We start from the raw sequence: 27,648 nt of genomic DNA, 5'->3' as shown, positions 1-27,648 counted from the left end.
GCTCTTCCTGAGCTCCTTCCAAGTTTCATAGGTTCCTGTCACTGGTGAGTAAAGGCAGCGGGTGTAACCCAGGCCAGGACAGTGGTGTAAGAACTCACGCATCACTTGGAACACTGCAAATTAGGAGTCAATGAGACTTTAAGTAAGATGGAAATTCAGGAAAAACTCTTGCAGAAAATAGAAGTAAGTATCTACTTCCCCCTAAAAACATTTTTCTTTACAACAACTTGGCTAATCAGTTTCATGAGTTCAATATAAAAATGGCTTTTATAGAGGGAATAATTATAATTATATTATTTATGATCAATAATGTATTAAAAAAGAAATGTCTAACTTTTGAAAGTCAAGGCAGATGCCATATAAGTTTATTAATATGCTATACAGATTACTCTTCCTGGGGGAAAATCCTGTTTCAGTGTTTAAACCCATGGGAATCACTGGCTTACATTTAAGTAACAAAAGGATTACTGAAAAGTTCAATTTTCAGTGAAATATAACTGCTGATGGTCTATTTGTGCTGCATACTGCTGACAGATGAAGGTTCCACCTATAATTTTACTTAGAAATAATTTTACTTAGAAACTAAACTTGTGCTTTAACTGGCCACGAAAAAGTAAAGTTCAGATTTAAGATTCACCAAGTCAGGTGACTGCACCCAAAAGAAAGAGAAAACAGTAGTACTTGAGAATTACAGTGTGATTTAGTTCTCCATCTAGGACCTTACTCTGCTTTGGAAAAGATGGACATTAGAAGTTAACACCCCATCATTCCTATGAAAACAATCTACGTGCATTCGTCTAGACCACGGACCCCGAGGCCACCCCCCAGCACGGAGATCATACACAGCCGGCCACACAGAAAATCGAGCTCTGCTTCCTGCAGTTGCTACTCCAAGCCATGTCTGATGAAATAACGGACTCACCACTTAGATCATTTCAAGGAAAAGAAGTCATTTACTTGGCTCTGCTGCTCATGTGGCTAAGCTGAGTTTCGAATTAACTCCTGTGAAAACACCTCACATTACTGAAAAGTCAGCCCTCCCTGAATGACACGTGTGCACACGCGTGTGTCAGGCTCCTCGAAAAGGAACATTCAGTGTGGAAAGAAGAAAAGCCATCAAAATGTAAGGATGATTTTTAAATGGCTTTTTAAAAGGAAAACTGCCATCACGTACACACCAGATTTAATAAGCACGTTACATGTATCACTTGTTCACAAAAGTCCTGAGGTAGTCACCATCATTTTCTATTAAAAAAAAAAAACACAAAAAACCCCAACTGAAAGAGCCAGAAAAGCAAGTTAGCGGCAAGGTCACACAGCAGGAGCGGGGCTTTGAACCCAGATGGACCGTCAGGGGCCACACTCAACCCGGCCAGGGTAACAACAGCGCCACGGTCCCAACCCAGTCCCGGCGCTGGGACTTCACACTCCAGCTTCACACTTCAGCTCACACTGAAATCTGGAATCTCCTTCTTAATGCCCCAAAAGCCAGGTCCCTTCCATCTTGGAAGTGCAAAATTAATTATTTTATTGACCCAAAGGAAGCAGTTTACATTCACACCATTAGTAATTCATAGCTGTGTCAAAAGAGAAGCAGCAACCCACAGAAAGAAATCTTCCCAAGTTTTAACAAGGAAATGAAGATTTTACAAGATATATTAAAAAGACAGTGTTGTCAAAAAAAAAAAGAAAAAGAAAGAAAGAGCGAGAGAAAGAAAAAGATGGTATGGAAAAAAAATCAGTACTGTCAAAAATAAATTAACATTAAACACAATAAAAATCAGAACTATAAAGTTTTCTGATTCAGACATAAGAGCCAACCATCTTCTAGAAGCCTTTTTAGTTCTCCCAAATACTATCAAAATTAAAGTGTGCAACAGAGACAGAACTGAAGATAACTGACCCGTCTTTTAGGAACACGAGGTACTCCTTAGGTATTCCTACACTAGCAGGAATACTCCCTGTACCCCCTGGGGACGTGGGGGTCAGGAGGAGCACTACACACTTCAGCGCCTTCCCAGGGGCGCTGTTCCCAGGAACAGCCCAGTGACCTTCAACACAAGGGCAGTCCTCGGATCAGAGTCCCCAGCAGGTGCAGCCTGCGGCCTGTGGGTGCCAGAGCCCTGCGTTTGGGAGGCCGCAGCCTGTTAGTTCTATGGAAGAGTCTTCTCTCTCCTAGTGTAAGACATGTAATTGTGAGAAGAAATGAAGGGAAAAAACATATCAAGAAATAACATCCTTAAAGCCTAAAAGGTGCCAGAGAAAAGTTTATGGAGGAATTTACTAAAATGGTCTCTGAACCTTCTACTTTAAAAAGCCAAGACAAGGTTCCCTACTAGAGTTCTAGTGAATTCTTACCACTTGGATTCGTAAATGGAGGCACATGACATTGGCAGTTCCTGTGTGTAAACGTTAGGCCGGACTGATTTCCAATTAAATAGTACTTACATTTAAAGCAGCTTCTCCACACTTTTCAATTGCTGCAAGACCCTGATTATGAATGTGTGTCTCTAGAAGTTTTTTCAATTCTCCTAGGCCATCCTGGATTCTAGATACAAGATTATACATGCGACCCAAATCTGAAAGAAGAAGACGCCACCTTTATACACGGAAACGAACTTCGCACAGCCCTCCCCTACGTATGTATTTATACTGTGATGACAGATACCTCGAAATGAAACAACGATGTTTTTAGATCCAAATAAAAAATGTCTGAATTATAACCAAGTATTTTATATTTAGTGTATATATATTAAGCTGAAAGTAACAACGAAGTTTGTTATTGTAGAAGTCTACTTTTCCCTTTACTATGAGAAACCAGCAACAAAACAGAGAAACAAATGTATCAGGAAGTCTGTCTGATGTTTCCTAAAATTCTCAAGGTTGAGATACTATTTATGCTCGATATATAATAGGCACTCAAATACTTATTTTAAAAAATTTAAGGAGTATTTATGAATATCCACCTCAACTCTACAAACAAATGAGTCACAAAAGGGACCCCAGATTCTTCATTTAATATATGTATGGCATATGGTTAATTTATGAAGGCCAAAGAGAAAACTTTTGAATTTCAACATCAATCTTTTGTTGAGCTCCTAACGTATCCCAGTAAAACCTAGAGGGAAAAAGACAGACTTCTACAAAAGTCCTTTACAAGACTTCACATCTTGAAGGATTTTCCAAATAAAAATCCGCAAGAACAAAATTAGAGCCAGTATCATTTAACACTAAAGTGTAAGGAACACGTTATATTCCAAATTGAACTGAAAAGATATTCTTCCCTCAAAGTTATATCCAAAACTCTCCACAGAGGTCTGAAACCCATAGGCGACAAAGCACACACACATTCATCTTCTAGGAAATGACGCTGGTCATGTTGTGAGCTCTGAGTCTAGAATTTCAAACAGCTTCAACACTGCAGATCACAAGAGACATGCATATACGTCTTTGAGTTTGAGAAGCTCACCTTCATTTTTGTCAGCATCCAGTAAATTCTGGAATTCTGTGTGGAAAATTTCCAAGTGTTTTTCGATGAGCACCTGCTCACACTTCCTCGCGAGTTCGTCCTGCGTGCTCTCGTGCAGGTAGACCTGGACTCTCCGCTGTTCCTCGAGCAGACGGGCCTCTGCCTGTGGGGAGTCATTCAAGTGAATGGTCTGGATTCCTTTTCAAAGAACTGTTACACGAGGCAAGTTCAACTCACAACCCTGCTCTAATAAATGAAGAGAAAAGGGGAGGGGTCCTTTGATTCTGGGTGAACGCAACCATATTTAAGCCATCACAATTTTCTCTGCAATCTATTTCTACTTCCAGTTTCTTTGCTGTTGTTGTTTTTTTAAGATTTTATTTATTTGATACAGACAGAGAGAGAGAGTGAGAGAGGGAACACAGGCAGGGGGAGTGGGAGAGGGAGAAGCAGGCTTCCCACAGAGCAGGGAGCCTGATGTGGGACTCGATCCAAGGACCCTGGGATCATAACCTGAGTTGAAGACACACACTTAAAGACTGAGCCGCGCAGGCGCCCTCCTCCAGCAACTTTTAAACGACTTGTCAAGTCTATCATTAACAATGAACAAAAGCAGTTCAAATGTGTTTATGTCGGCTTTATGTGGCATTTCACCTTTTGGGAGTGCTATCCCCATTCGACTCTGAGAAACCTATGGATCCTCCCTTATGCAGACACCGTGTTCAAGGGCACCTGGGTGGCTCAGTGGGTTAAGCCTCTGCCTTCGGCTCAGGTCATGATCCCAGGGTCCAGGGATCGAGCCCCAGAGATCAAGGGGAATCTCTGCTCAGCGGGGAGCCTGCTTCCCCCCCAAGCCCCACCTCTGCCTACTTGTGATCTGTCAAATAAATAAATAAAATCCTAAAAAAAAAAAAAAAAAAGACACCATGTTCAGAATCCCTGCTTCTGACCGAAAGCTACTTGAAGAGTCACATGAATATATTCCCTGAAATGACCACATGGAAATCATTATTAGTAACCAGACTTTTAAAAATTTTTGAAAAATATTATGGCCTTCTCTTGCCAATCGCTGAGAACATGCCTCTATAACTTTTGGATTATTCATGCATCTCGAGTTCTTATAACTCCCTTCAAGGAAGAGAGGAAAACAAAGATAGCATTTAACAGAGCAACAAAACAAGAAGTCTGTATTTTACGAAGTAGCACAGGAGACGCGTGTTTCGTAAAGTGTCACTAAGGCATCACTAAACTATCGAAGCGACGGTAATATTTCAATGATAATCTCAAATTATTCAGGGGATCTGAATAAAAGAGGAAAACTATTTGGTATGATAAAACTGCTGTGCTTTCTAAAATGATTTTCAATTTGGTATAGTTTTGGAGAAACCTAGAAAAATTCGACTAGAAGAATAAACACTTAGGAGCCAAGAAAACAAGAAAAATGCAGGCAGGCTTTATGCTGTCAAGAATTACAAACGATGGGACAATTACTTAAACAACAGAAGTTAGAACCTTATTATGCATTCCAAATAGTGAAATGTGAACAACAAAATAAACTTGGGAATTGTCTCTAGTGTACATCAAAATGCCGACGTCCTTAATATAGAATGATCTCTGAAAAATCAGTAAGCGCTGCCCAATAAAAAATGTGAAAGGAATTTATAAAAGAAGAAATATAAAAACAACCTAAAGTTTCTCGTAGGAGTTAACAGAAGCACAGAATATTTGGCTAATGGAATACTATTAACCAGTAAAATAAGTAAATATAAAATGTGTTAATGTAATAAAAAGTGTGTGTGGGGGGCAGGTTGTTTAAAAAAACCTACAGATTTATTCCGATTTGCTTTTATTTATTTTTAAAAAATTTATTTGAGGGACGCCTGGGTGGCGCAGTTGGTTGGACGACTGCCTCCGGCTCAGGGCGTGATCCTGGAGTCTCGGGATCGAGTCCCACATCAGGCTCCCAGCTCCATGGGGAGTCTGCTTCGCTCTCTGACCTTCTCCTCGCTCATTCTCTCTCTCACTGTCTCTCTCTCTCAAATAAATAAATAAAATCTTTAAAAAAAAAAAAATTTATTTGAGAGAGAGAAGGGGAGAGAGACAGAGAACATGAGAGGGGAGAGCGTCAAAGGAGAAGCAGGCTCCCCGCCGAAAAGGGAGCCCCATGCGGGACTCGATCCCAGGACTCCAGGATCATGACCTGAGCGGAAGGCAGTTGCTTAACCAACTGAGCCACCCAAGTGCCCCACCAATTTGGTTTTACATACATACTTAGTAACACTGTCCTAAGCTTGAAGGTTTATGTTATGTTTGCATATTTTCTGAAAAATCTACAACAAATGTATATATTTTTTTCTGATGAGTTATTGTAAATAGATTTTTTAATAAAGATTATTTGTTGGGAGAAGAGAGACAGAAAGAACACAAACAGGACCAGTAGGCAGAGGGAGAAGCAGACCCCCCCACTGAACAAGGAGTATAATGTAGGGCCCAATCCCAAGACCCTGAGATCATGACCTGAGCTGAAGGCAGATGCTTAACCCACTGAGCCACCCAGGCGTCCCAACAATAGAGGAGATCTTTATGTGCTTTAAGTCAGAAGTTCTAAGTTAAGCATGTACTGCTTCAGATCTAAAACTTCCCTAAGCCTGTTATCTCACAAATTTGAGCTGATGCAGCACAGGACTGCAGACCCAAAAGCACCACTTTTCCTGTTTGAAGTTATACATGATCCCCGTGGACAGCAAAAACATACTGTCATAAACTTTGCTTTCTCCTAAAACAGACTCTCATCCTTTCCCAGATGAAAGATAAGGCTCTAGTGTCACTGTGGACTCCTTCTCTGGGGGGCACAGTGGCTTTCCAGCCCCTGGAGGACATAGGGTAGCAGCATTCTACCGCGGGACCGTTCCTGCGGGGCCAGGAGGGGAGGGAGGAGTAAGTACACCGGTACCTCGGCGATCACACAAACCCTGAAGAACGGCGGGGCCTCAGTAACAGCTTCTTTTATATACAATGAAGCCAAGGCATGAGCGGCTGCAGCAGGAGGTTTTAGGAAGGACAGCCGTTCGGACTCTTTGTGGATTCTCAGTCGAGCAGGCTCTTGACCATCATTGTCAGATAATTATCTGAGAACACCAGGATCGGATCAAATCAAATCCAAAATGACTCAAGAAAATCAAGCAATTAAGAACTGCCCCTATTAATTCTATTAGGATCGGTTCACAGTGAAAACAAAATGAAAAACAGATAAAAAAAAAAAGTGAGCAAATTAGTGAAGTATTGTAGTTTTTATCTTTTAAAGTTTGTGTGTGTGAGAGACCTAGAAGAGTTAACTAACCTTTTGTAGCTCACGTTAGCCTCAATCACAGGAGACAGCAGGATCTGCAAAGCCATCCCTACTGCAGAGAAGCCAAAGAGCCCCACATGTTTCTACTAAAATACCCCTGGACGTCCCAGAAAAGGGACAGACTCCCAGGGAATTTGCACATCAAGCCCAAAGTGGCAGCTAACGGCTACTTCTCAAAGTCTCATGCTTTAGCTCATTCTGTTCATGAGTTTTGTATTTTACTTCCTGACAATGTTTTAATATAAATACAATTCCTCTTCAAGTCTTTAAATCAAATGTGTCCCCTTCTAACCTGTGGTTTGCACTTTCTCAGCCTTCTGCTGGCGGCTGTGAGTCATGTGTACCAGTACCAACCACCACACGCTTGCTCTTTTCCCAGCACCAAAGGTATACATTACACAATTATCATTCCCATTTTACAGACGAGGAAATGGAGGACCAAAGGGTTAAGGTCGACTCCCCAGTAAATGCTGAGTAGGGAATTAAAACTAGACTCGTAGCCAAGGCTACAGCCAGGGGAACCGTCTACAGGGTTAACTTCCAATTTTGTTCTCACAGATTCTCTGCATTATGGACTTCCAGAAGGTGAAAGAAGTCATGCTGGGTAAGATCCGACTGGGTTTGGGCCAAACCATTAACCTGGCAGCAAAGGAGCCCCCTGTGACACAGGAAGGCCGGGTCGCACCCAGCTGGGAACATCCAGACCACCGGAGGTCCTTGCTCCTCAAGCTGCCTTTGGTTCTGGGCCTGACTGAAAACCCGATCTGCCTGCTTTCGGAGGGCTCACATAGATGCTGGGAACTGAGGACCCACAGACACGGGCTCGTGTGCTCATGCGGATGCGGCCCCGACAAAAGCCCCCCACCAAAGGGCCCCCCACATGCAGCAGAGCTCAAGCAGAGACGGGGTCCCGAAAACCACGCGGCTGAGCTAACCCAGGAAGTAACAGGTACTTACATTCCCAAAAAGTTCAGGTATTTAACGCACAGACATTACACAAAGGATCACTCCTATTTGCAAGTGTAAGACTTCTGAGGAAATTTGTCAAGGACTTCCAAGTTCTAACTCCTTCTAAGGCCCACTTACAAGCACGCTCCCCAAAGGGAAAATGCAGCCAGAACACCACACACAACCGGGATGGGACTCCCGCGCTCAGGTCGGCTGGCTGGTGCTCCCACTGAGCCGCCCGAGAACTTTCCATCTCAGCACGCCGACCACGTGGCTGTGCACGCCCGACCTTCGCTCCCCGTGTGGAGAGAATCAAGGGCAGAGCAGAGATCAGGCACCATGAGCTCCGCCTCCTGGAGATCCCGCACATCTCAGGGGTCAGAAAACGAGAGCCTACGGGCCAAACCCTGCCTGGCGGTAAAATTTCACCAGGCCACGGCGACACTCGCCTGTGCAGAAGCTGTCACAGCTGCTCTTTTCACGGCAGAGCCCCACGGCTGCAGCGGAGACCAGGGAACGAGCGCGAAGGCCAAGCTATTTGCCACCTGACCCTTGGCGGAATGGGTTTGCTGGTTCCTCCCCTAGGTCCCTCCTCACAGTGAGAAGTGCAGGGGACCTGTCTTCCCGAGAAAGAGAACCCAAAAACCACTTACACTAGAACTTCACTGCAATCACTGAGCACAGAAATTCTGATCCGTCTCAGATTCCGTTGACTCAGAAGGACCTCCTCCGCTAGGAACTTGAAAGCTGTACTGGAGATCGTTAGAGAGTATTCCAGACGTGAAAAAGCAAACATCTAAAATTTGGAAATCTTGGGACACCTGGGTGGCTCAGTCGGTTAAGCCCCTGCTTTTGGCTCAGGTCATGATCTCAGGGTCTTGGGATCGAGTCCCACTTCGGGCTCCTTGCTCAGCGGGAAGCCTGCTTCTCTCTCTGCCCCTGCCTGCCTCTCTGCCTACTTGTGATGTCTGACAAATTAATAAATAAATAAAATCTTTAAAAAAATTGGCAAATCTAGTAGCAGTTGTTTCTTGAACACCTCTTTTCTCACTGACACAGGTCTGCGGCTCTCACTAGACACACGCAGATGTGCTGGGGGACCGCTCAGGGCCCAGAAGTCGCGCGGCTATTTCCATCCTCCGAGCAGCAGAGAGAACACGAAGCCATGATGCTCAAATGAATTTATAAAAGCTGCTCGGGGCCCCGGGAGAAACGCCGGCACCGGCCCGGACGCTGCAGGACAAGAGGCCCGAGAGGTGACCTGAGAAAGGAGAGCTCACCGGAGCGGCGGGGACTGTTCTCACTTCGGTCACTGCGCGCGTCACCGTTAACTTACCTTCTTCATATACTCAGTAACCGGGTTCTGCTGCAAGAATTCGGTGCTCTCCCTGGTATAGAATCTCTCTGTGTCAGCCAAAAACTGAGATTCAAAGGACTCTTTATATACGGTCAGCGTAGGGCCCTTGGCAAACGCATCGTCTTCATTCAGTCCCAATTCCACTAGAAACGAAGAGGCACTATATTTCAATCACCCGAGTTTTTATTATATTTTACCCAATATACCCACGTGTGTAGCATTCAGTTTAAGTTTATAAGATGAACGGACAAAGACAAGGCTGAAGGTCAATCTCTTGCTCCCTGGTACTCAAGTACACTGTTCCCGTGGAAGAGAAAAAGACACAAAATCCAAGACATGAAAGCAGGGAATTGTGACCCATGGCCAAGTGTGCTTCAGTTATCATGCAGTGCATTAAAAAAAAAAAAAAAAACTCTTGTATTTCTAAAAGCTTAAAAATAATAAACATGACATTTATTTTTAACTGGAGCCTAACTGCCAAACAGCCTCCTGGTTTCTGGGCTCCGTCACAGCAAGCTGGTATTTGGGTACAAGACGGTCCCCACAGTTAAGTCTAGTCCCCATCTGTCCCTTGAAGAGTCATTATAATATTACTGCTTCTCCCCACGCTGCACCTTATCCACCCCCGTGACTTAGTTGATAACGAGACATTTATAGCTCCTAATCCCCTTCACCAATTTCACCTGCTCCCTAAAAATGTCTAAACTTCCGGAGAAATACGATGCCACCTAAGTTTTTAAAACACTGCCTTAGCTTATTGATTTCTCAATCTCAATTTTTCAACCTGATAGAGACTCTGGTTATCATCCGTTAATGACACTCAACTGTATCAAATATATAGTAGCTCAATGCGAGCCCAGAAAATAACTCAAATGTCTAATTCCTCAAAATTCCCTTAAGGTACAAAGATCAGACAATTCTTCTGATGGGTAAAATTGAACAGAGTCACACTAACAAAGAGAATCCCGACTGCCCTGTAAATGAAAACAATAATCTTAAATCTACTATAAAGTATCTGCAAATGAATCCGGCAGAACACCGTTCCGGCTGTCATTCGGTACAAAAACTCTGGCCATACTGAAGAGAGACTGTTTACCGTAAGACTGCACAACTCCACTTATCAGTCTTGTATTGATGGTTTCACCGTTTCTCTCCTTTTCGATCAGTTTTAAAACAGCATTCGTTACCTTCGGGAAGAACAAAGAAAAAGAGACATGTAGGTCCTAGACTACAGGATGCGGATTCCTACACATCTCTCAGCCTGAGCTCACGAGACAGTGCAAGATGCAAGATACTCGCAGGACGCGCTAGAGGAAGGGGAGATGATGGCCAAGGAGCAAATCTGCGAGGGATTTTTTTTTTTTTAAAGATTTTATTTATTTCTGACAGAGAGAGATCACAAGTAGGCAGAGAGGCAGGCAGAGAGAGGGGTGGAAGGAAGCAGGCTCCCCGCTGAGCAGAGAGCCCGATGCGGGACTTGATTCCAGGACCCTGAGACCATGACCTGAGCAGAAGGCAGAGGCTTTAACCCACTGAGCCACCCAGGCGCCCCCCTGGGAGGGATTCTGAAAGAGAACAGCACACGCTCACCCAAGTACGCACCTGCTTGTTCAGCGGCCTGAACAGACAGTCTCTCCAAGTCACCAATGCAAGCTGCGTGACAAGAAAACAGAGAAGCGTAAGATGTCCATACTTTTACCACTTTTTCTAGGACAGAAGACACAAGAATCCGCCTGCTTCTCACTGATCCATATTTCTCGATTACAACTGAGCACAAATCGATCATCATGAGGAAACGACAGCCACTCTCTCGAGTTCTCAACTTCAGGAAGTACCGGAGTACGATGTTTTTTAGCTCACATTTTAGTAATTAAGATAAAAAGAAAATCTGGATTTTAGAAGAAGATACATATCAGCTTACAGGTCAACAGTAGAGTCAACCTCTAACACTGTTCCCTGGCCCAAATTTAACTTCTGATCTAACACACTGAATGAAGATAATCCCTTTTATCATAGTCTCCTAATAGTAAAATAAGTAACAGACCAAGTTTTGTATCTTAATTGTGGTGATTTATGTTGCCTGGATGCATACAACCGAAAATGCACCAAAATTACATAGAGGCCATTCATTATATGCAAATTACTCAGATTTCCCATTTTACTTGTATTTGTGTGTGTGTGTGTGGGGGGTTCTTTGATGAAGTTTTTAAACTTTCCACAGAGGTAATACCAGAAAAATCACTGGTAAAAGTCACTATAAAATGTCCCCCCAAGAGAGCAATGTTGTAATTCGTTCCCAATTTTTAAGCTGTTTGTTACGAGGGATACTTCTCAGAGTAAAATTCAAATTTACAAGGTTCAGGACTCAAACTGCTGAGGAACTCACACATAAATGCTTTCAGTCTCGTTCTTCCCAAATTTAACCACAGATAAAGCTGGGTTTACAGAAGATCTGTATTTCAGAAACGATTATATGTAATTTAATCAATATAACAAACTGAGTGGTATTTCTACATGAGAAAAGACAGTATGAAAGCAGTATTTAAGAGAAAGCTGTTTTTTAATTTATTATATTAAAAAATTTTAATTCCAGGACAGTTAACCGAGTTACACTGGTTTCCGGGGTCCAGAAATCCCACACATCATCCCCGGCCCGTCGCGGGGAGCGCACGGAGTGCGTGTCTGAATCCCCATCCCGTTGTCCCCCTGCTTCCATCCACCCTCCCCCCTGGTAACCACCAGCTTGTCCTCTATAGGGAAAAGTCTGGTTTTTGGTTTGTCTCTTTTTCTTGGTCTGTTTCTTAAGTTCCACATATGACTGAGATCATATGGTGTTTGTCTTTCTCTGACTGACTTTGCTTCGCGCAGTCCTCTTCAGAGCCATCCATGTTGTTGCCAATGGCGAGATTTCATTCTAACAGAAAACTATTTTTAATAAAGTATGAATACATACTTGTGTAATATTAGCATAAAAATAAGACTTCAGAATTATTTGAAACTATGATATCCAAAAAGATGCTGGAAAGGAAGAGGCTCGTCTTTCAGGAGAAATGCAACCCGGGGCAATTATCCGGAAAATACATTTCTCCCTGTTCAAGTTCTCTGCCGCTCTCCTTTCTCGACTCTTCAGACTTGTTTGATGCAGGAAGGAGGGAAAAGGCGATGCCATGGCTGTGAACTCCCAGTGAAGGGATTCTACACCTTCAAGAATAACTTTTTTCCAAATATTTTTATAAATGAAGACAGCCTTAGAGAGCTCGCATTCGACTCTGGATGATTTGTCATTTGGACCGAAGGAAGGAAGAAGAGTTGGCAAGGTAAGAAAGAAAGGCCAACGGTCCACCAGAGAGAGTTCAGAGGAAGAGTGTCAGGGAAAAAATCTTGCTCAATCACTCTAAGGTATCAATAATGAAATTAATTTATGTCTTCTGGTGGACATGAAAGGAAAACAATTTTCTAAATGAAAAAGGAAGAATTATGAGGAAAAGAGTAAAACTATTTTTTGACAAATCATCCCCACCTTTTGAACTTCTTGAAGATACAGTGAGAGATCGCTGTGCCCCCCGGTTCCACGGCTGATGCTTAAACTTTAAATGAGTTCATCAGGTTCACTGGAAGAGCACACAGAGGAAATTCTGCTTCTAGACAGGTATTAACTGGCCTCTGCTACATTGTATGGCTGCCTATTATATTATCAAATGGTAACTACAGGATTTAAGGATATGAAAATACGAATTTTCAAAGTAAATAAAAAAAAGAAAAGCAGGCCAATCTTGAGGTATACTTGTACTTCCACTTTCTTTAATCGTTCTTGAATATAGTATACAAAAAGCTAAGTTATAATGATTTTTAGGAGTCTGTGATGTTATTGCAGGGTACATGCGGTGTTTCGGGTCAAGGTGGGATCCAAGAGGAAATCAACCCAAATCACGCTGATTCCTACACCGACAACTTTTCGGTCTCAAGAAAGCATTTGCAAATGGTAAAGAAAAGGGCAAGGACAAACGGCTCAAATCAAAACACTAAATCTAGAAAGTTTTGTGTAAACTATACAACCAAGTACCTTTACGAAGTAACAGTTTGGCAGAGTTTGGCGGAGAATATGAACTCTATAAATCGTAAGAGTCTGTCACGCATCTATGATACATCATGTTTTCCTCTTATTAAATTGTCGATAGTGAAGCAACAAGGTACGGAATTATACCAACATTCTCAGATATGGAGAGAACCTCATTATGCAGAACCTGACATCTTCACCCCACTGGTCCCGGGAGAGTACAGCGTGTGCATCGGACAGCCCGTTCTGAACACTCGGCCCGGGCTGCGGTCGAGTCCTCCCCTTCTCCGCGTTCCGACACTGGTGCTCCCCCCCGACTGCACGTCAGACGGAGCGCGAGGGCCTGCGACCACACACTGCTGGGCCCCAGTCATCTGAGTTTCTAACAAGTTCTCAGGGGCCCGAGATGTGGCGGGTTCGGTGACCACATTTTGGAAACCTATGCGCCTGGAACAAGCTTCCCTGACTGAAGAAATGTGATAACGAAGATGATTTAATCGTGCGAACTCTGCCTTTTCAAAATCTATTTTCATGGGGTCTAAAAAAACCCTTCAGTTTCTGGTCATATTGTTCCTATTATTTTGTAAAGTGAGAGGGTAGGAGGACCTCTCCCAGGACAGTCCTCTCCCTGAACAGTTTCTTAAACCCCAAGACCCTAAGGGCCGATCCGTGAGGCCTGGGTTTCGGGCCGGGGCTGCGTTTGCCGGACGTGGGCAGCGTGTGGGGGGCCAGTGCTAAACGGGGACAGTTCTGGCTGCACCGGACGGCTGGTCAAATGACAACAGAAGAAACTTGTTATCAGCCCGTGCATCCTTTCCCTTTCCTGCCTCCAAGATATTTAAGGGTCATTTATTGATAAAGTAGAAGGAATTAGCCTACTATTCTGAAAAGGGCTTCCCATTTGCCTAGATTCCCCTACTGATAGGATCTGGTATCACCATCACTAAGAAAATACACATGTGGAAAGTATTTAAAAAATACGTATTTCTTACAGAATAGATCTCATAGATTCCTTTTCGTCCCTCGTCACATTCACGGCGAACCCAATGTCTGTTGAGGTAGGCACAAATTCCATTCAGCACTTTGCTTGAAAATCGATAATCCTCCCACTGCTGCGTGTAGAACTTGAGGACACTCTCGTCCATCAAATCTTCTCCGTCCTAAAAACAAGTTCACTCAAGCTCTTCATTTGTCACACGATAAAGACAAAAATTAACTAAAACAAATCTACTGCAGTAAAATACATTGATGTGTTTGGTTTTAGATGAGCTTTTTGTTTTGTATACAAAAACATGCTCATTAATACCAATTCTCACCAGACCACAGCTTGTGAGAATCAGACTGGAGAATTTTTTTTTCCTGATGAACCAGTTTAAAGAGTGAATTTTAATAAAAATTTTTTCAAAGTGCAACTTTTTCATTGTGGTATTAAATATGCATATACACTCGAAGAAGCTGGAATATGTATTTATTTAGAACCTTGAACTGTTAGAATGAGAGTAATTTGTTTTTATTAACAAGAAAGGAATTCACCTCAAAATCATCCCTATTTTTGATATTTTCTATTAAAAATTAAAATGTCCTCTGACCACAGGGCTAATACTATTAGATTTTTTTTAATGCCTCTTTTTCCTTTATTAAATTTTATCTAAAAACGATACATGTATAGTTTTTGTAGTAATCTGTCACATTTCTGTAAAAATAAAGTAAGTATAATGGTGCAGTATTTCTTCCTCTTTAGCAAGACCTCAAGGGGAAAATGTGCATTTATCAAAAATTATTTTTACGAAGATTTCCACAACGTAAACCACAAATTTTTATGTGAAGGGCCAACTTGACATTTTTTCCAGGTATTAATGACATCCACAAGGTAAAGCCTATCCTTGGAAAACTGCACGTTCCATGCAGTGGCCCCGACAGATCCTGCGGCAGAAAAGCAGCAGCCGAGGAGGGAGGGAGCCCCGCCGGGGACTAAGGCCCCGCGCAAGCCGCCCCCTTCGCTCACCTCGTCTTCAACTGGACTGTAAGAAGCCCAAGTGCCACAGACATGTGGTACACACGTGATCCCACAAGCTGCGCGAAAACCTGACGGCATCTTGATGCACCCACAGTTTTGTTCATTTATATTTAAAGAAAGGAACTATAAAATGTAAAGCTGAGCCCCTCTGGATTATGCAAAGACATCACTGATGCGGCCCGGCCACCTATATTCTCATACAACACGCTGCACCACTGCTCCTTGCTTCAATGCTGAAGAATGACTCACTCCAGCGTGCGCTTCACCAAGCGTTGTCAACAGAAATAAGGGCACAGGGGGTTTGGCAGGGCATCAGAAACACTGTTTCGGGAACATGAAAATTTTAGTCACAATTTGTGGTCAATCAACTATGGCCTGTTAGAATGATACTAAGTTTCTAATTACCTTGTAAAATGTATTAGGAAAACAATTTTGAAGCATGCTGAAATGTTTGCCTAACACCTGTGTAAATAAAAAAGTCTTTAAAGGATATACACGGAGCACAAAGTTCCCAGGGCAGAAGGTTGAGAGGTCTTCACTCTCTCTACGTGATACGGGCAGCACCAGTTGAAAGGGCCATTTGCCTGCCCATCCTGGGGCTGGATGGAAGGCACCACACTGCCTTTGTTAGAGAGGATAGAGAAGGCAGAAGATGAAGGGGAAAAAACTCCCACCACTGCCTGAGCAATGGCCTGAAGCGCGAGGAACCCATACTCACAAGGCCATGGATATTCGTAGAGAAACCCGTCCTAGCCAAGAGTACGATTTCACTGTGGTTCTGAAATATACTACATGACCTTGTGCAAAAGGCAAGGTCACACAGGAAAAATGTGATTTCCAAAGGCTGGATAATCTTGTGATCATTTATATATTTGTATATAAAATTTATACATTTGTATACAGAACACACTGGGTTCAAAATACATTAGTCATCTGAATTCATAATTATATGCTTGAAATTAGAAGATTCATCAATGTCTAACAACCAAATACAAAATGGTTAGTAATTTAAGGAACGTACTACTATGGTACAGCTATCAAAAACTTCTCATTAACAAATTAAAAAAACAGAGAAAGTTTCACCTTCACAACAGGTAAAAGACTAAGCAACAGCAAAACACCTTCATGCACACATCAATGCCGGAAACAATGAACACGACGTTAACAGTGCGAGATTCAGCATTCACTCAAGTTAGAATCATCACTTCACTACTTTTTCATGTTCTATTATAAAGTGGTCAGCATTATATGTTAAACATCTTACCTTAAGAAGATTTGTCAAGTAATTCTTCAAAAATTCCTTAAGTCGTTTGTACAATTCCAAGCCAACGAACTGAGCTCCCCCAGGCGTCTGTCCCTTTTTCGATTTGGAAGGAGGGACGCCAGCCCCTCGGGCTTGGTTTGACTGGTGAACGCTCGTGCAGTAGTTATAAACATGACTTGGAGAAAAGTTAAGGAAGTCAACACACATCATCAATGTCAACAATGATTAATACTGCAATACTTGTAAAGAAAGTATTCTTTATACCAATATTCCCTATCTATCAACACAAATCTGTTAAAACTAGAGTGGAAAAAAGATTCCATTCAACACCATAAACTGAAGTCAATTAGCATTTCTGCAGGCCCAGGGAGCAGCCTGTTGAGAACAATGGAACGTTCTGAGGAAGGCTGCCCAAGAAACACAGGACTTTCTAATCATGTAACATGATTGACCTTATGGGATACTGTCCTGAGAGCGTATCCGAAGGCATGAGAAGAACTGGCAATTGGTACAAAGCTTCCAAATGAGAGAAAAAAGCAAGTATTACCTTCAAGAAAAACAAAAAGCTATAACCACAGTCTATTATGATGCTTAGCTGTATTTCTAGAAGCATACATTATAATTATCAAAATAACTACAACTTTAAAATTATTTATAAATGAATTTAAAGCTATACTTTGCAGAAGAAGGGCAAAACGCAGAAGAAATGGCAGCGCAAGAGACTACTTATCAGCACCGAAAGTCGCGGGGGTGTAAAACCGGCCATTCACAGAGGGCAGGGCTCCTGTGTGGCTAAGAGGGCTGGCGATGCGGGGATCCGAGAAGACATTGCCAGAGACAGCCAGCAGCCGTGGGGTGCCGCGGGGCACGGGAGACAGGACGGCCACAGCAGAGAACCACTCTACGTGGAACCTTCCATACTCTCTCCGTTTGTCCGCATCTAGTACTTCGGGGCTGAAGCTAACTGAATGATTTAGGAAGGAAAACCCGTAAGGCAAAATACTCTGGCCCATTTGTTTCAAGTCAGTGGATAGAGATAGAAGAGATTTCAAAGAATATCCCATACTCCAAAATACATCACAAATAGATTAAGAATGAAAATATACAAACCGAAACCATAAAACAAAATATGCACAGACATTTGATCTCAGATTGGGGAAGGCTTTTCTAAGCAAAGTCATCAAAGCTCTGAAATTCTGAAAATATTTCAGAAAAAGAGATCTTCAATGAGTGACTATCTTTAACCAATTAAAATAATTAAAAAGTGTGAAAAAGTTCACCTCCATAGAAACATAGGCAGGTAAACCAACAGAAAATCCCAAAGCTGAAAAAGATATATTAATGGCCAAGGGTCAAAACAAAACAAACTTCAACCTCAGCAGTAATCAAAGAACTATGCCTTAAAACAATGAATCATTTTATTAAATGTTTCAAATGTACAAGAATGGCAGATTTTAACACAGGGTGAACTCTCATAAAACTCATGATCCGGTCTGGACAAATCTCATATTCCCACGCCTGTCTCATTCTACCTACATTCCACCTCGACTTTTTAGGAAATTAAATAGAGCAGATTGGCAGCAGACCAGCCTCACAGTCCTCCCGAATACCATTTCTCCTCCTCTCCCTTGGGGCAAACAGCCCCATCAGGCGGTGCCCGGCATTCCTGTGAAGGTCTTCAGAGCTTGCTGTGAAACGATGTAAGAAACCGCTTTTCCACCTGTCCTCAAACATCAGATACAGTAAGATCCACAAGAAATTATCCATCTTCCTGTCCACGGACCTACCAGTGATCACTTGGGTTCCAACTTGGGGTAGTTACAAACAAAGCTGCAAAGAACAGTACTAGCAAGTTCCCTCACATTCGTGTTTGAGTTTCTGACAGTACAGCATCGGCAGGTGACAGGAGAGGGCCACCACGCACTCGATGACGCCTTGTCGGATGTGCTCTACAAGCCACCGGGCAGCCACCGGCAGTGCACGCATTTCATTGCCTACCTCCAAATCGTGGCCTGTCCCGGTTTTCATCAGCATTTGTCTGATTACAGGAGACTAAGAAGCTTAGGAATTTATCATTTTCATTTTCCCTCCTGTATATTCTCTGTCCTATCCTTCATAATCTTTTCAAAAACAGTCTGCTCAGACATTGATGATGACTGTGTAACACGATACAATCCCTTTGGAAAAAAGGGGCAGTTTCTTCTACAAATGGTGGCAGATGCGTAGAGCAGAATACCGCTCAGTGGTGTAAAAAGAAATGCATCATGAATCAGTCTTAAAAACATGTTAAAGGGAAAAAGCCAGATATGCATGGTTCCATTGACAGGAGGTTCTCAAACAGGCAAAAGTAATCTATTGATAGAAATGAGGAGTGATTTCTTCTTCCCTGGAGGGCGAAGACTGACCACCTCTGTACCTTGAATAGGATACCGTTTACCTGGGTGTATATACATGTCAAAAAAAATCTAAAAAAAGAATTCAAATTATCCCCCCTTAAGATCGGCACACTTCACAGTATGTGAATTTTGCCTGAAAAATGTAAGCACGTAATAAGTGTTACAAATTACTGTACACCGAAGTATATAGTGAAAATCCTTGCTTTATCAATTACATAGTCGTTACTATCTTCTCGTAGTTTGTAGATTTTTTTTTAAAGGAAAGCACCATATAAAGAGAAATTCTTATTTGCCATCATCAAATTTTCACAAATTTTCTCTGATGGCTTACACTGTCTTAGGTAGGAAATCCTCCTCTCTGCTAAGGCGCTAGGACCAGTACATTTTCTTCTACAGCTGATTCGCACTGAGATTTGTAGTCTACCTAAGGTAAAACTGTGCATGAGGAAGAAATCTAATTGTATGTTTCTCTGCAGGGACACGCAACGGTTCACAAACTATGTATGACGTCATCTATCCTTTCCCTACTCTGGGTACTGCTGCTTCTAGAAAACTGTCCATTTCAGTGAAGTTTTCAACCATCCTGCGCACTTGTCCAGTCTCTTTTACAAAACCTGTTCTGTGATGTATTTATTGTAAATGTTTTTATGATTAATCATGCAGAAAACCAGTTTGGGGGTTATTTTTATTACGCTATTTTATTTTATTCCTTTTTAATGTACTTCTTTATATTATCCTCTAAAAATCCTTGTTCTGGTCTGTTAGCTTTGTAGTCTTTGTTCTTTTTAATAGAAGCATTTAAAACTTCAGATTTTTTTTTCTTCTTCACATCACCTGGTCCGATATGTATGGGTTTTCCTTACTGTTCAGTTGTATTTTCTCTCTTCCATTATTAGTTCTCTTAAGAGTTATTTAGGATTTTTTAGATTTCCAAAATGACCTCTTTTTTTTTTTTAACTTCTAAACAAACCCCTTAATTTCATTTTAGAATTAATCAGATATTATTTCTTTGATAGTTTTTAAAAATGTGCTGACTGTGATTTTCTTTACATGTGCTTGAAAGGAATTCCCCTTCTCTAGCTGTTGGGTACAGGGAACAATTAGAACAAGTTGGTCAACTCTGTTTTTCAAATCTTAAGTAATTTGTCTGTTTATTAACTACTGAGAACTTTTTAATGGATATCTCCCTAATTACAGATTTGCTAATTTCTCTTATATGTCTCTAAAATATGTTACATATTTTAAGGCTGTTAACGAATATATAAACTTTGAATAATATCACTGATAACTCATCCTTTTTATCACTAGGAAGTAACTGTGTTTACTCTTCACAACAGTGCCTGAGAAAATCCACTGGACCAGATATTAGTACGCATACTCCTATCTCTGGTTAGAATTTACCGCAAATATATTTGTTCCACTTCATTTGCAACTTTTACATCTCTGTGCCTTGGCATGTCTATTGCAAACCACAGCAAAATGCAGTCTTGGAAAAAAAAAATGGTGGAAGTCTAACAGTCTCTGATGGGTAAGTCTGGTTTTATCATAACACCAAAATATAAATATACTTTCACATACTGTTTTATGCATTGTTATCTAGATTAATTTTTACTGTCCTATTTTTTTGGTTTGTATTTTTTGTTTTCTTTTCTTTCTGTTGGATTGATGGATCCCTTAATCTGCTCTAGTTTCTACATCACTCTGGAATTAATGCACTTTACTTGGTTATCTTGAAATCTGACATGCATTCTTTGCCTTTCAACAGTTCTGGAAAATTCTTGGGTTGCCATCCCTTGAAATACTTCTGTTCCCTTATTTTCTAATATATGTATGTCAAACATTTTCATGTTAACTTCCGTATCTCAATTCATGTCTTCAGTTCTGTTCCATCACGTTATCTTTGCTCAAACTTTCTACTTTTTCTTGATTTTCCATCTAGTTAAGTGATTGTGAAGGAATCTGTGTCAAATTTGCTGTCTACTTTTAAACATTTTATTTTACAACTCTAGAAGTTTCTGGGTCCCATCCTCCTACCCCTTGGTTTCTAGTTACTTTTTTAAAGTCTGTTTTCTTTCTCTTGTTTTATTCCTTTGTATTTTTTATTCTTTTATGTAACCACTTTTCACGTTCTTAGGGGCACCCTCTGAAGATGCTTTTGTTGGATGTCCTTGGGGCTCTCATTCTGCTGTTCCTTCTGTGTGACTTGTTCTCATGGAATCTCTCCTCTGCTCTGGTGACCTTCATTTCCGAGCCTGGGGAAATCCCTCCAAAAGCTGGTAATACAAACTCAAACCCAAGGTAACAAATTCTCCAGACATTCCCCACTCCCCCCACACCCACAACTTGGCTGGAACTACTTTCTAGCTGCCTCCAGGGCAGAGTGAGTCCATTACTTTTCCAGTTCACCTTGTCACTGAAGATCTCCATGGAAATAGCAGCTTCACCCTTCCTTGCCCAGGTACAAGGCTTTGTCTCCTTTTCTGTGTGGCCTGTCTTCCACCACCCCACCCCTGGCTGGGGCCCAAATCCTCATACAGGCACACAGACGCTCCTAATTTTGACCTAGCACCCATTCTAGGTGTTTGGGTCCAAAATATTTTCCTTTTTCTCTTCTTTCTTTCCTTTTTTTTAAGATTCTGTCCATTCACCTGCGAGAGAGACCAACAGTGAGAGCCCCACGCAAGCCAGGGGAGGAGCCAACAGGAGGAGGGGGAGAAGCAAACTCCCTGGTGAGCAGAGAGCCTGCCCTGCAGGGCTGGATCCCAAGACCCTGGGATCATGACCGGAGCCAGAGGCAGATGTTTAACCGACTGAGCCAGGTACTCCTCCAAGAAATTTTTTTTCCCTCCTAAGAAATTCCTTAGGTTACCTTGTTCAGACTGACTTGTATTTCATGGCAATATATGCATCTCCAGCTATTAAATTAACAAAGGCCTTTTAAAAAAAAACAAGCCCAATGACAGCTAAGTGCAGGAAAATGGGAGCTTCAGAACGTACACAATTATGATTTTTTTTGGAATAAAATTTGGAAATATTCAAAAGCCTTAAAGTGCATTACTTTGATACAACAAATATATTCATAAGCATTTATCATGGGGAAATTATCACAGAAGCATAAAAATACTTAGCTAGTGAACTACACAGCATTGCTCACAATGGCAAAAACCTTATGTATCATTATTTTAAGTACCACTGAGAAAATGCCGTCAATTAAAATGACAGTCTTAGATGGAATTTTTGTCTTTAAAGATTAGCTGTTTAGACTTAAACAGATTTATCCTAACACTCTTTGTAAGTAAAGTTAAATGAATTGTTTGAGACATTCCCGAAAGCTTTCACAGTCTCATTCCCCTGAGTCCCTCTTAAGCAGGTCTGTGTTTCCCACGTACCACCATCCTCTGGCTCACTGAGGATGTGCGCACGGCCTACGAGCTGTGCACAGAGGAACCAAGGGCTTCAGCACTTCCTTCTCACCTGCTCCCACCCACTTTGTAAGTTTTGGATTGAAAGTTTCTTTCAGGGGCGCCTGGGTGGCTCAGTCGGTTGAGCATCTGTCTGCCTTTGGCTCAGGTCGCGATCCCAGGGTCCTGGAATCCAGCCCCATGTTGGGCTCCTTGCTCAGTGGGAAATCTGCTTTTCCCTCTCCCTGCTTGTGTGTTCTCCCTTCTCCCTCAAATAAATATATAAAATTAAAAAAAATTCTTGAAAGGCTTTCTCAGGATTGATTCTTCACAAAGTCCGTGATGGTCTGCTGACAGAACGAGGTGCAGCCGAGCCCACAGGTGCCCGTAATGACCCCTGTATCGTGACGGCCACCCGACTAACTACGGCACCTGCCACCCACACGAGGATGCACTTAAAAAAAAATAAAAAATGAAAACCCAAATCTAGAATCCATGAACTGTGGTACATTCACAAACCAATATTAAAATATGTTAAAAAGATGCCAATAAATGAAAGAGCAGCTTAGAATAACAGCATCTCAGTCTGGTCCCTTCAGACATGGAGATAAAAGGTGATGCGCCCATTTGGACCTTATTTTAAGTTTTTATTTAGATAATCTCTGCACCGAATGTGGGGCCTGAACTCATGACCCTGAAAGTTAAATACAAACTTTTAGGCACGGATTTCTTTCTCCTTCACCAAATACCCTTGCCAGAGGAAAGGCCAGCGCGCTGGAAACACTCTCCCCCTCCCCACCACTCCGCCCTCCCGGCCTCACCCCCCTCACAGAGGACCTGGACCCAAGGCAAGGAACCTGGGCCTCACGGAACAAGCCAAAAGGCACAACTGCAGTGGAAGGGAAACCTCTTTTAAAGTTTCTACCCAGTATAACTCCACATTCGTTCCCAAATTAGGAATGACCCTCCCCACTGCCCAGTCAGCGCGGACAGCAGTCAGGAGAGGCGAGATGGTAGTGGTTAGGGTTCCTGCCCATTCAAACTCAAACTTTTCTTCTGACAATGTATATCTGAGTTAGACAAGAAACACAGAAAAACATAATAAAAAGCAAGAGTGTTCTGTCTCACCCTCCCCCACCCACAGTGGCAACTGCTCCCGACTGTTTTTTCGATTCAGAGCATGACCTGTCCGGGCAGAATCGAAACCTGTCATCTCCGACGGATCAGCCTTTGCGTAAGTCACTGAAATCCCGCCGGCAGAACACACAGTGCAGTGCAGCCCCCCACCCTGATCCGCCTTCATCCCAGTACTCACGTCACTGTGGACCCTGTATTAGTCTATGCGGAAACTTTAAGTTATACTTTAACCTTCGTTCTGAGGCTAGTACCAGTGTAATACCTAACAGCATTTTGGGCGAAGAGCAACTACGAACTGGAAGAAATATAAAACCAACCGTCAGACACCAGAGAACAAACAAAAGAATTTTATATGGACGGGCATCCTAGTCATGGAAGAAGAGAATGGCACAATCCAATTTTGTTGGTATGAAAAAACAAAACAAGAAAATGAGACCCACTCTCAAGAGATCACTGAAAGACCAACCTGGAGATGACCCAAATGTTGGGGTCAGGAGACAACACACCCCAGAAAAGCTATAATCCAGAAGATAAGGGGAAACACATATAGAATCGAGTGAACACGAACTGCAGTAAAATATAGGAACTATGAAAAAACTCTAGAACTGAATGTTTTTACAAACACACATACACACAATTTTTTTTTTTTTTTAAGATTTTATTTATTTGACAGAGTGAGACCCAGTGAGAGAGGGAACACAAGCAGGGGGAGTGAGAGAAGGAGAAGCAGGCTTCCTGCCGAGCAGGGAACCCGATCCGGGGGCTCGATCCCACGACCCTGAGATCATGACCGGAGCCAAAGGCAGTCGATTAACGACTAAGCCACCTAGGCGCCCCTGAATGTTATATTATCTAGAATAAATTATTTACTAGATGGGCTTGAGAGCAGACTGGCGTTAAGACATTATCTTGAGAGCAGAATGGCGATAAGATGTTATCTTTCGTTGGTACAAAGACACCAACAAAAATGATAAATTCCAAAGTAGAGAGAAAGAAAACGAAAATAAACTGGTGAAATCCAAAGGGGAGAAAAAAACTCTTGAAGGCCGACAGGAGTTTCTTTGTAACATACCAAAAAAGAATTCAAATTACCACTTAGTTTTCATCAAAAATGAGAAAGGCCAGAAGACGGAATAGCACATCTCCTTTAAATGTTGAAAGAAAGAAAAAAGAGGGGTGCCTGGGTGGCTCAGTGGGTTAAGCCGCTGCCTTCGGCTCGGGTCATGATCTCAGGGTCCTGGGATTGAGTCCCGCATCGGGCTCTCTGCTCAGAGGGAGCCTGCTTCCCCCTCTCTCACTGCCTGCCTCTCTGCCTACTTGTGATCTCTCTCTGTTAAATAAATAAATAAAATCTTTAAAAAAAAAGAAAGAAAGAAAGAAAAAAGAAACACCTATCAATCCAAAATGTTTTCTCCAGTAAAAACATTCTCCAAAAATGAAGGCAAAATAAAGGTATTTTCGTATAAAATAAAACTAAGAGACTTCACACAGTACACACTTGCATCTCAAGGGGAAGAGAATACTACATGATACCTTAGAAACAGTAAGTACCTGTTAAGTATAAAAGATGATTTTTCTTAATTCTTTAAAATACAAAGGACAGGGGCACCTGGGTGGCTCCGTTGCTAAGTGTCTGCCTTCCGCTCTGGTCATGATCCCAGAGTCCTGGGACGGAGCCCCGTTTTGGGCTCCCTGCTCAGTGGGAGGTCTGCTTCTCCCTCTCCCACTCCCCTTCCTGTGTTCCCTCTCCTGCTGTGCCTCTGTCAAATAAATAAATCTTTGAAAAAATAAAATACAAAGGATGGTTTAAAACAAAAACTTACAATATTGTCTTGTGGGTTTTAAAGCATATGTAGAGGTGACAAAAAAGATGTAACTCTACAATTACAAGGTTTCTATATTCTCTGACCTCCTACAATATTAACTCTAAATATAGTGCCCCACAGAACAATAAGGAGAGGGTTAAGGGTGCTGGCCCTCAAGGCAGTCAAAAATCCATATACAACTTCTGATTCCCCCCAAATGTAACTACAGTCTAGTGTCGACCAGAAGTACTACTGAAAACATAAACAGTCAATTAGCACACATTTTGCATGTTACATGTTTTATATGCTGTATTCTTACAATAAAGCAAGCTAGAGAAAAGGAAATCCAAAAAAAGAGAAACTACACTGAAATACTGTATTTATTGGAAAAGAAATCTGAGTGTAAGTTGACCCACATAGTGCAAACCCATGTTATTCAAGAGCCAATGTGGTTTAAAAAAAAAAAAAAAAAAAGTATGTTGTAATCCCTAAAGCAGTAACACATACACACAACCTCAGAGGAATAGCGAAAAAGCCAACAGACACATTAACAACTTAGACACTTAGCAACGGAGCCACCCAGGTGCCCCTGCCCTTTGTATTTTAAAGAATTAAGAAAAATAGTCTTTTATACTTACCAGATGCTTACTGTTTCTAAGGTTTCATGTAGTATTAATTCTCTTCCCCTTGAAATGCAAGTGTGTACTATGTGAAGTCTCTTACGCAATTTGAAGCAATTTCAAATAACCCAAAAGAAGGGAGGAAAGTAGGGACAAAGAAATTTTTTAAAGAGCAGGAAAAAAAACAAAACCAAAAACGGTAGACCTAAAAATCAACCTGTTAATACTTAAAATAAATAGAGTAAAACCTACAATCCAAAGACAGGGATGACTGGAAGGCACAAAAGCAGGACCGCTCTACTGCGGTTACAAGAGATACACCGTAAGACACAGGGAGGCGGACGTGAACAGGTGGGAAAATGGGCACGAGGAGGCTGAAGAGATGTAACAGCACCAGACCAAACAGACTTCAAGGAAATACCGGCAGAGACAAGACAGACATTTCATAATAATAAAAGGGTCAATTTATTAGAAAGGCAATCATAAATGTGTATTCTCCTCACAGAGCTTCAAAATACATAAAACAGAATCTCGGGACGCCTGGGTGGCTCAGTTGGTTAAGCAGCTGCCTTCGGCTCAGGTCATGATCCCAGCGTTCTGGGATCGAGTCCCGCATCGGGCTCCTTGCTTGGCGGGGAGCCTGCTTCTGCCTCTGCCTGCCATTCTGTCTGCCTGTGCTCGCTCGCTCTCCCTCTCTCTCTCTCTGACAAATAAATAAAAAATCTTAAAAAAAAAAAAAAAACAAAAAAAAAAACACCAGAATCTGGTGTATTACTTGCCACCGCAGATTTCAAGCTGCTAACATGACCGGACTGAGAAGGGCACAGTTCTCTCCCGCAGGCTGACACGATCCTGCTCTGGCACACCACAGTCTACACCCAATGAATCCATATCCTTTTCAACAGTCCAAGATAATGTTCATCAAATAAGGCTATTTTCTGGGCCCTTTAAATGGCCCTTGATACACTGTAAAGGACTGATATCAGACAGAGTTTGTTCTCTGACCAAAATGGAATTAAATTTGACATCGGTTAACAATGAGCTGCCCTGGAAAACCCCAACTATTTCCCACTAAACAACATTTCTATATAAGATTCAAAAAAGAAATAATAAAGAAAATTATAAAATGTTTAGAGCTAAATAATGAAAAGAAAACAACAGAATTTGTGGTACAAAAACTCTATTGAGAAATTTATACCTTCAAATGCTTACACTAGAAAAGGGAGGAGGACATCATGGCAACACTCCCTGAATTGAGACATAGCCTGTGCAATCCCCATCCGCATCCCAGTTGGTTTCTTTGTAGGAAGTGACAAGCTGATTCTAAAATTCATATGGAATTGCAAGGAAACCCAAAACAGTCTTGAAAAAACATAGTTGGAATATTCATACTTCAAGATTTCAAAACCTTCTGTAAACCACAGTCATTAAGACAGAGAGGTACTGGAAAGGATAGGCATTTTGATCAGAACAGAGGATCCAGAAATAACCCATGCGTGCGTAGACAATGACTTTTAACAAAGGTGCCAAGACCTGTCACTGGGGGAAAACGGGCTTTCAATGACGGGTGCTGGGAGAGCTAAGACAGGCACATGCAAATGAATGAATTTTTGACCCTGTACCTCACACCATAGGAACGCAAAATGGATCAAAGGCGTAAACATGAACACTAAAACTACAAACCATGTAGAAGAAAACGTAAGACTAAATTATGACCTTGGATTTAACAAAGGATTCTTAGACATAACAACAAAAGGATAAGCAACCAAAGGGGGGTGGGAAACAATGAATTGGACTTCATCAATATTTAAAACTTTTCTACCAAAGA

General features: G+C 41.9%; 1 protein-coding gene across 1 annotated transcript in view; it reads right to left on the bottom strand.

Moving 5' to 3' along the window:
* Positions 1–27,648, bottom strand: part of CUL1 (cullin 1) — a 104,911-nt gene that overhangs the window by 23,292 nt on the left and 53,971 nt on the right. The window contains exons 3-9 of the mRNA XM_044246795.1: positions 16,462–16,636; positions 14,173–14,340; positions 10,726–10,776; positions 10,220–10,310; positions 9,103–9,266; positions 3,470–3,632; positions 2,449–2,579 (exon numbers count right to left, since the gene is read on the bottom strand). Of these exons, the coding sequence (XP_044102730.1) occupies positions 2,449–2,579; positions 3,470–3,632; positions 9,103–9,266; positions 10,220–10,310; positions 10,726–10,776; positions 14,173–14,340; positions 16,462–16,636 (943 nt within the window). The remainder of the gene's footprint in view (positions 1–2,448; positions 2,580–3,469; positions 3,633–9,102; positions 9,267–10,219; positions 10,311–10,725; positions 10,777–14,172; positions 14,341–16,461; positions 16,637–27,648) is intronic.

This window comes from Neovison vison, chromosome 4 (genome assembly GCF_020171115.1).
Source record: "Neovison vison isolate M4711 chromosome 4, ASM_NN_V1, whole genome shotgun sequence".
In the NCBI taxonomy this organism is placed as follows: domain Eukaryota; kingdom Metazoa; phylum Chordata; class Mammalia; order Carnivora; family Mustelidae; genus Neogale; species Neogale vison.
Note: the sequence above shows the minus strand (reverse complement) of the source record. Positions and strands in the feature narration are given on the sequence as shown.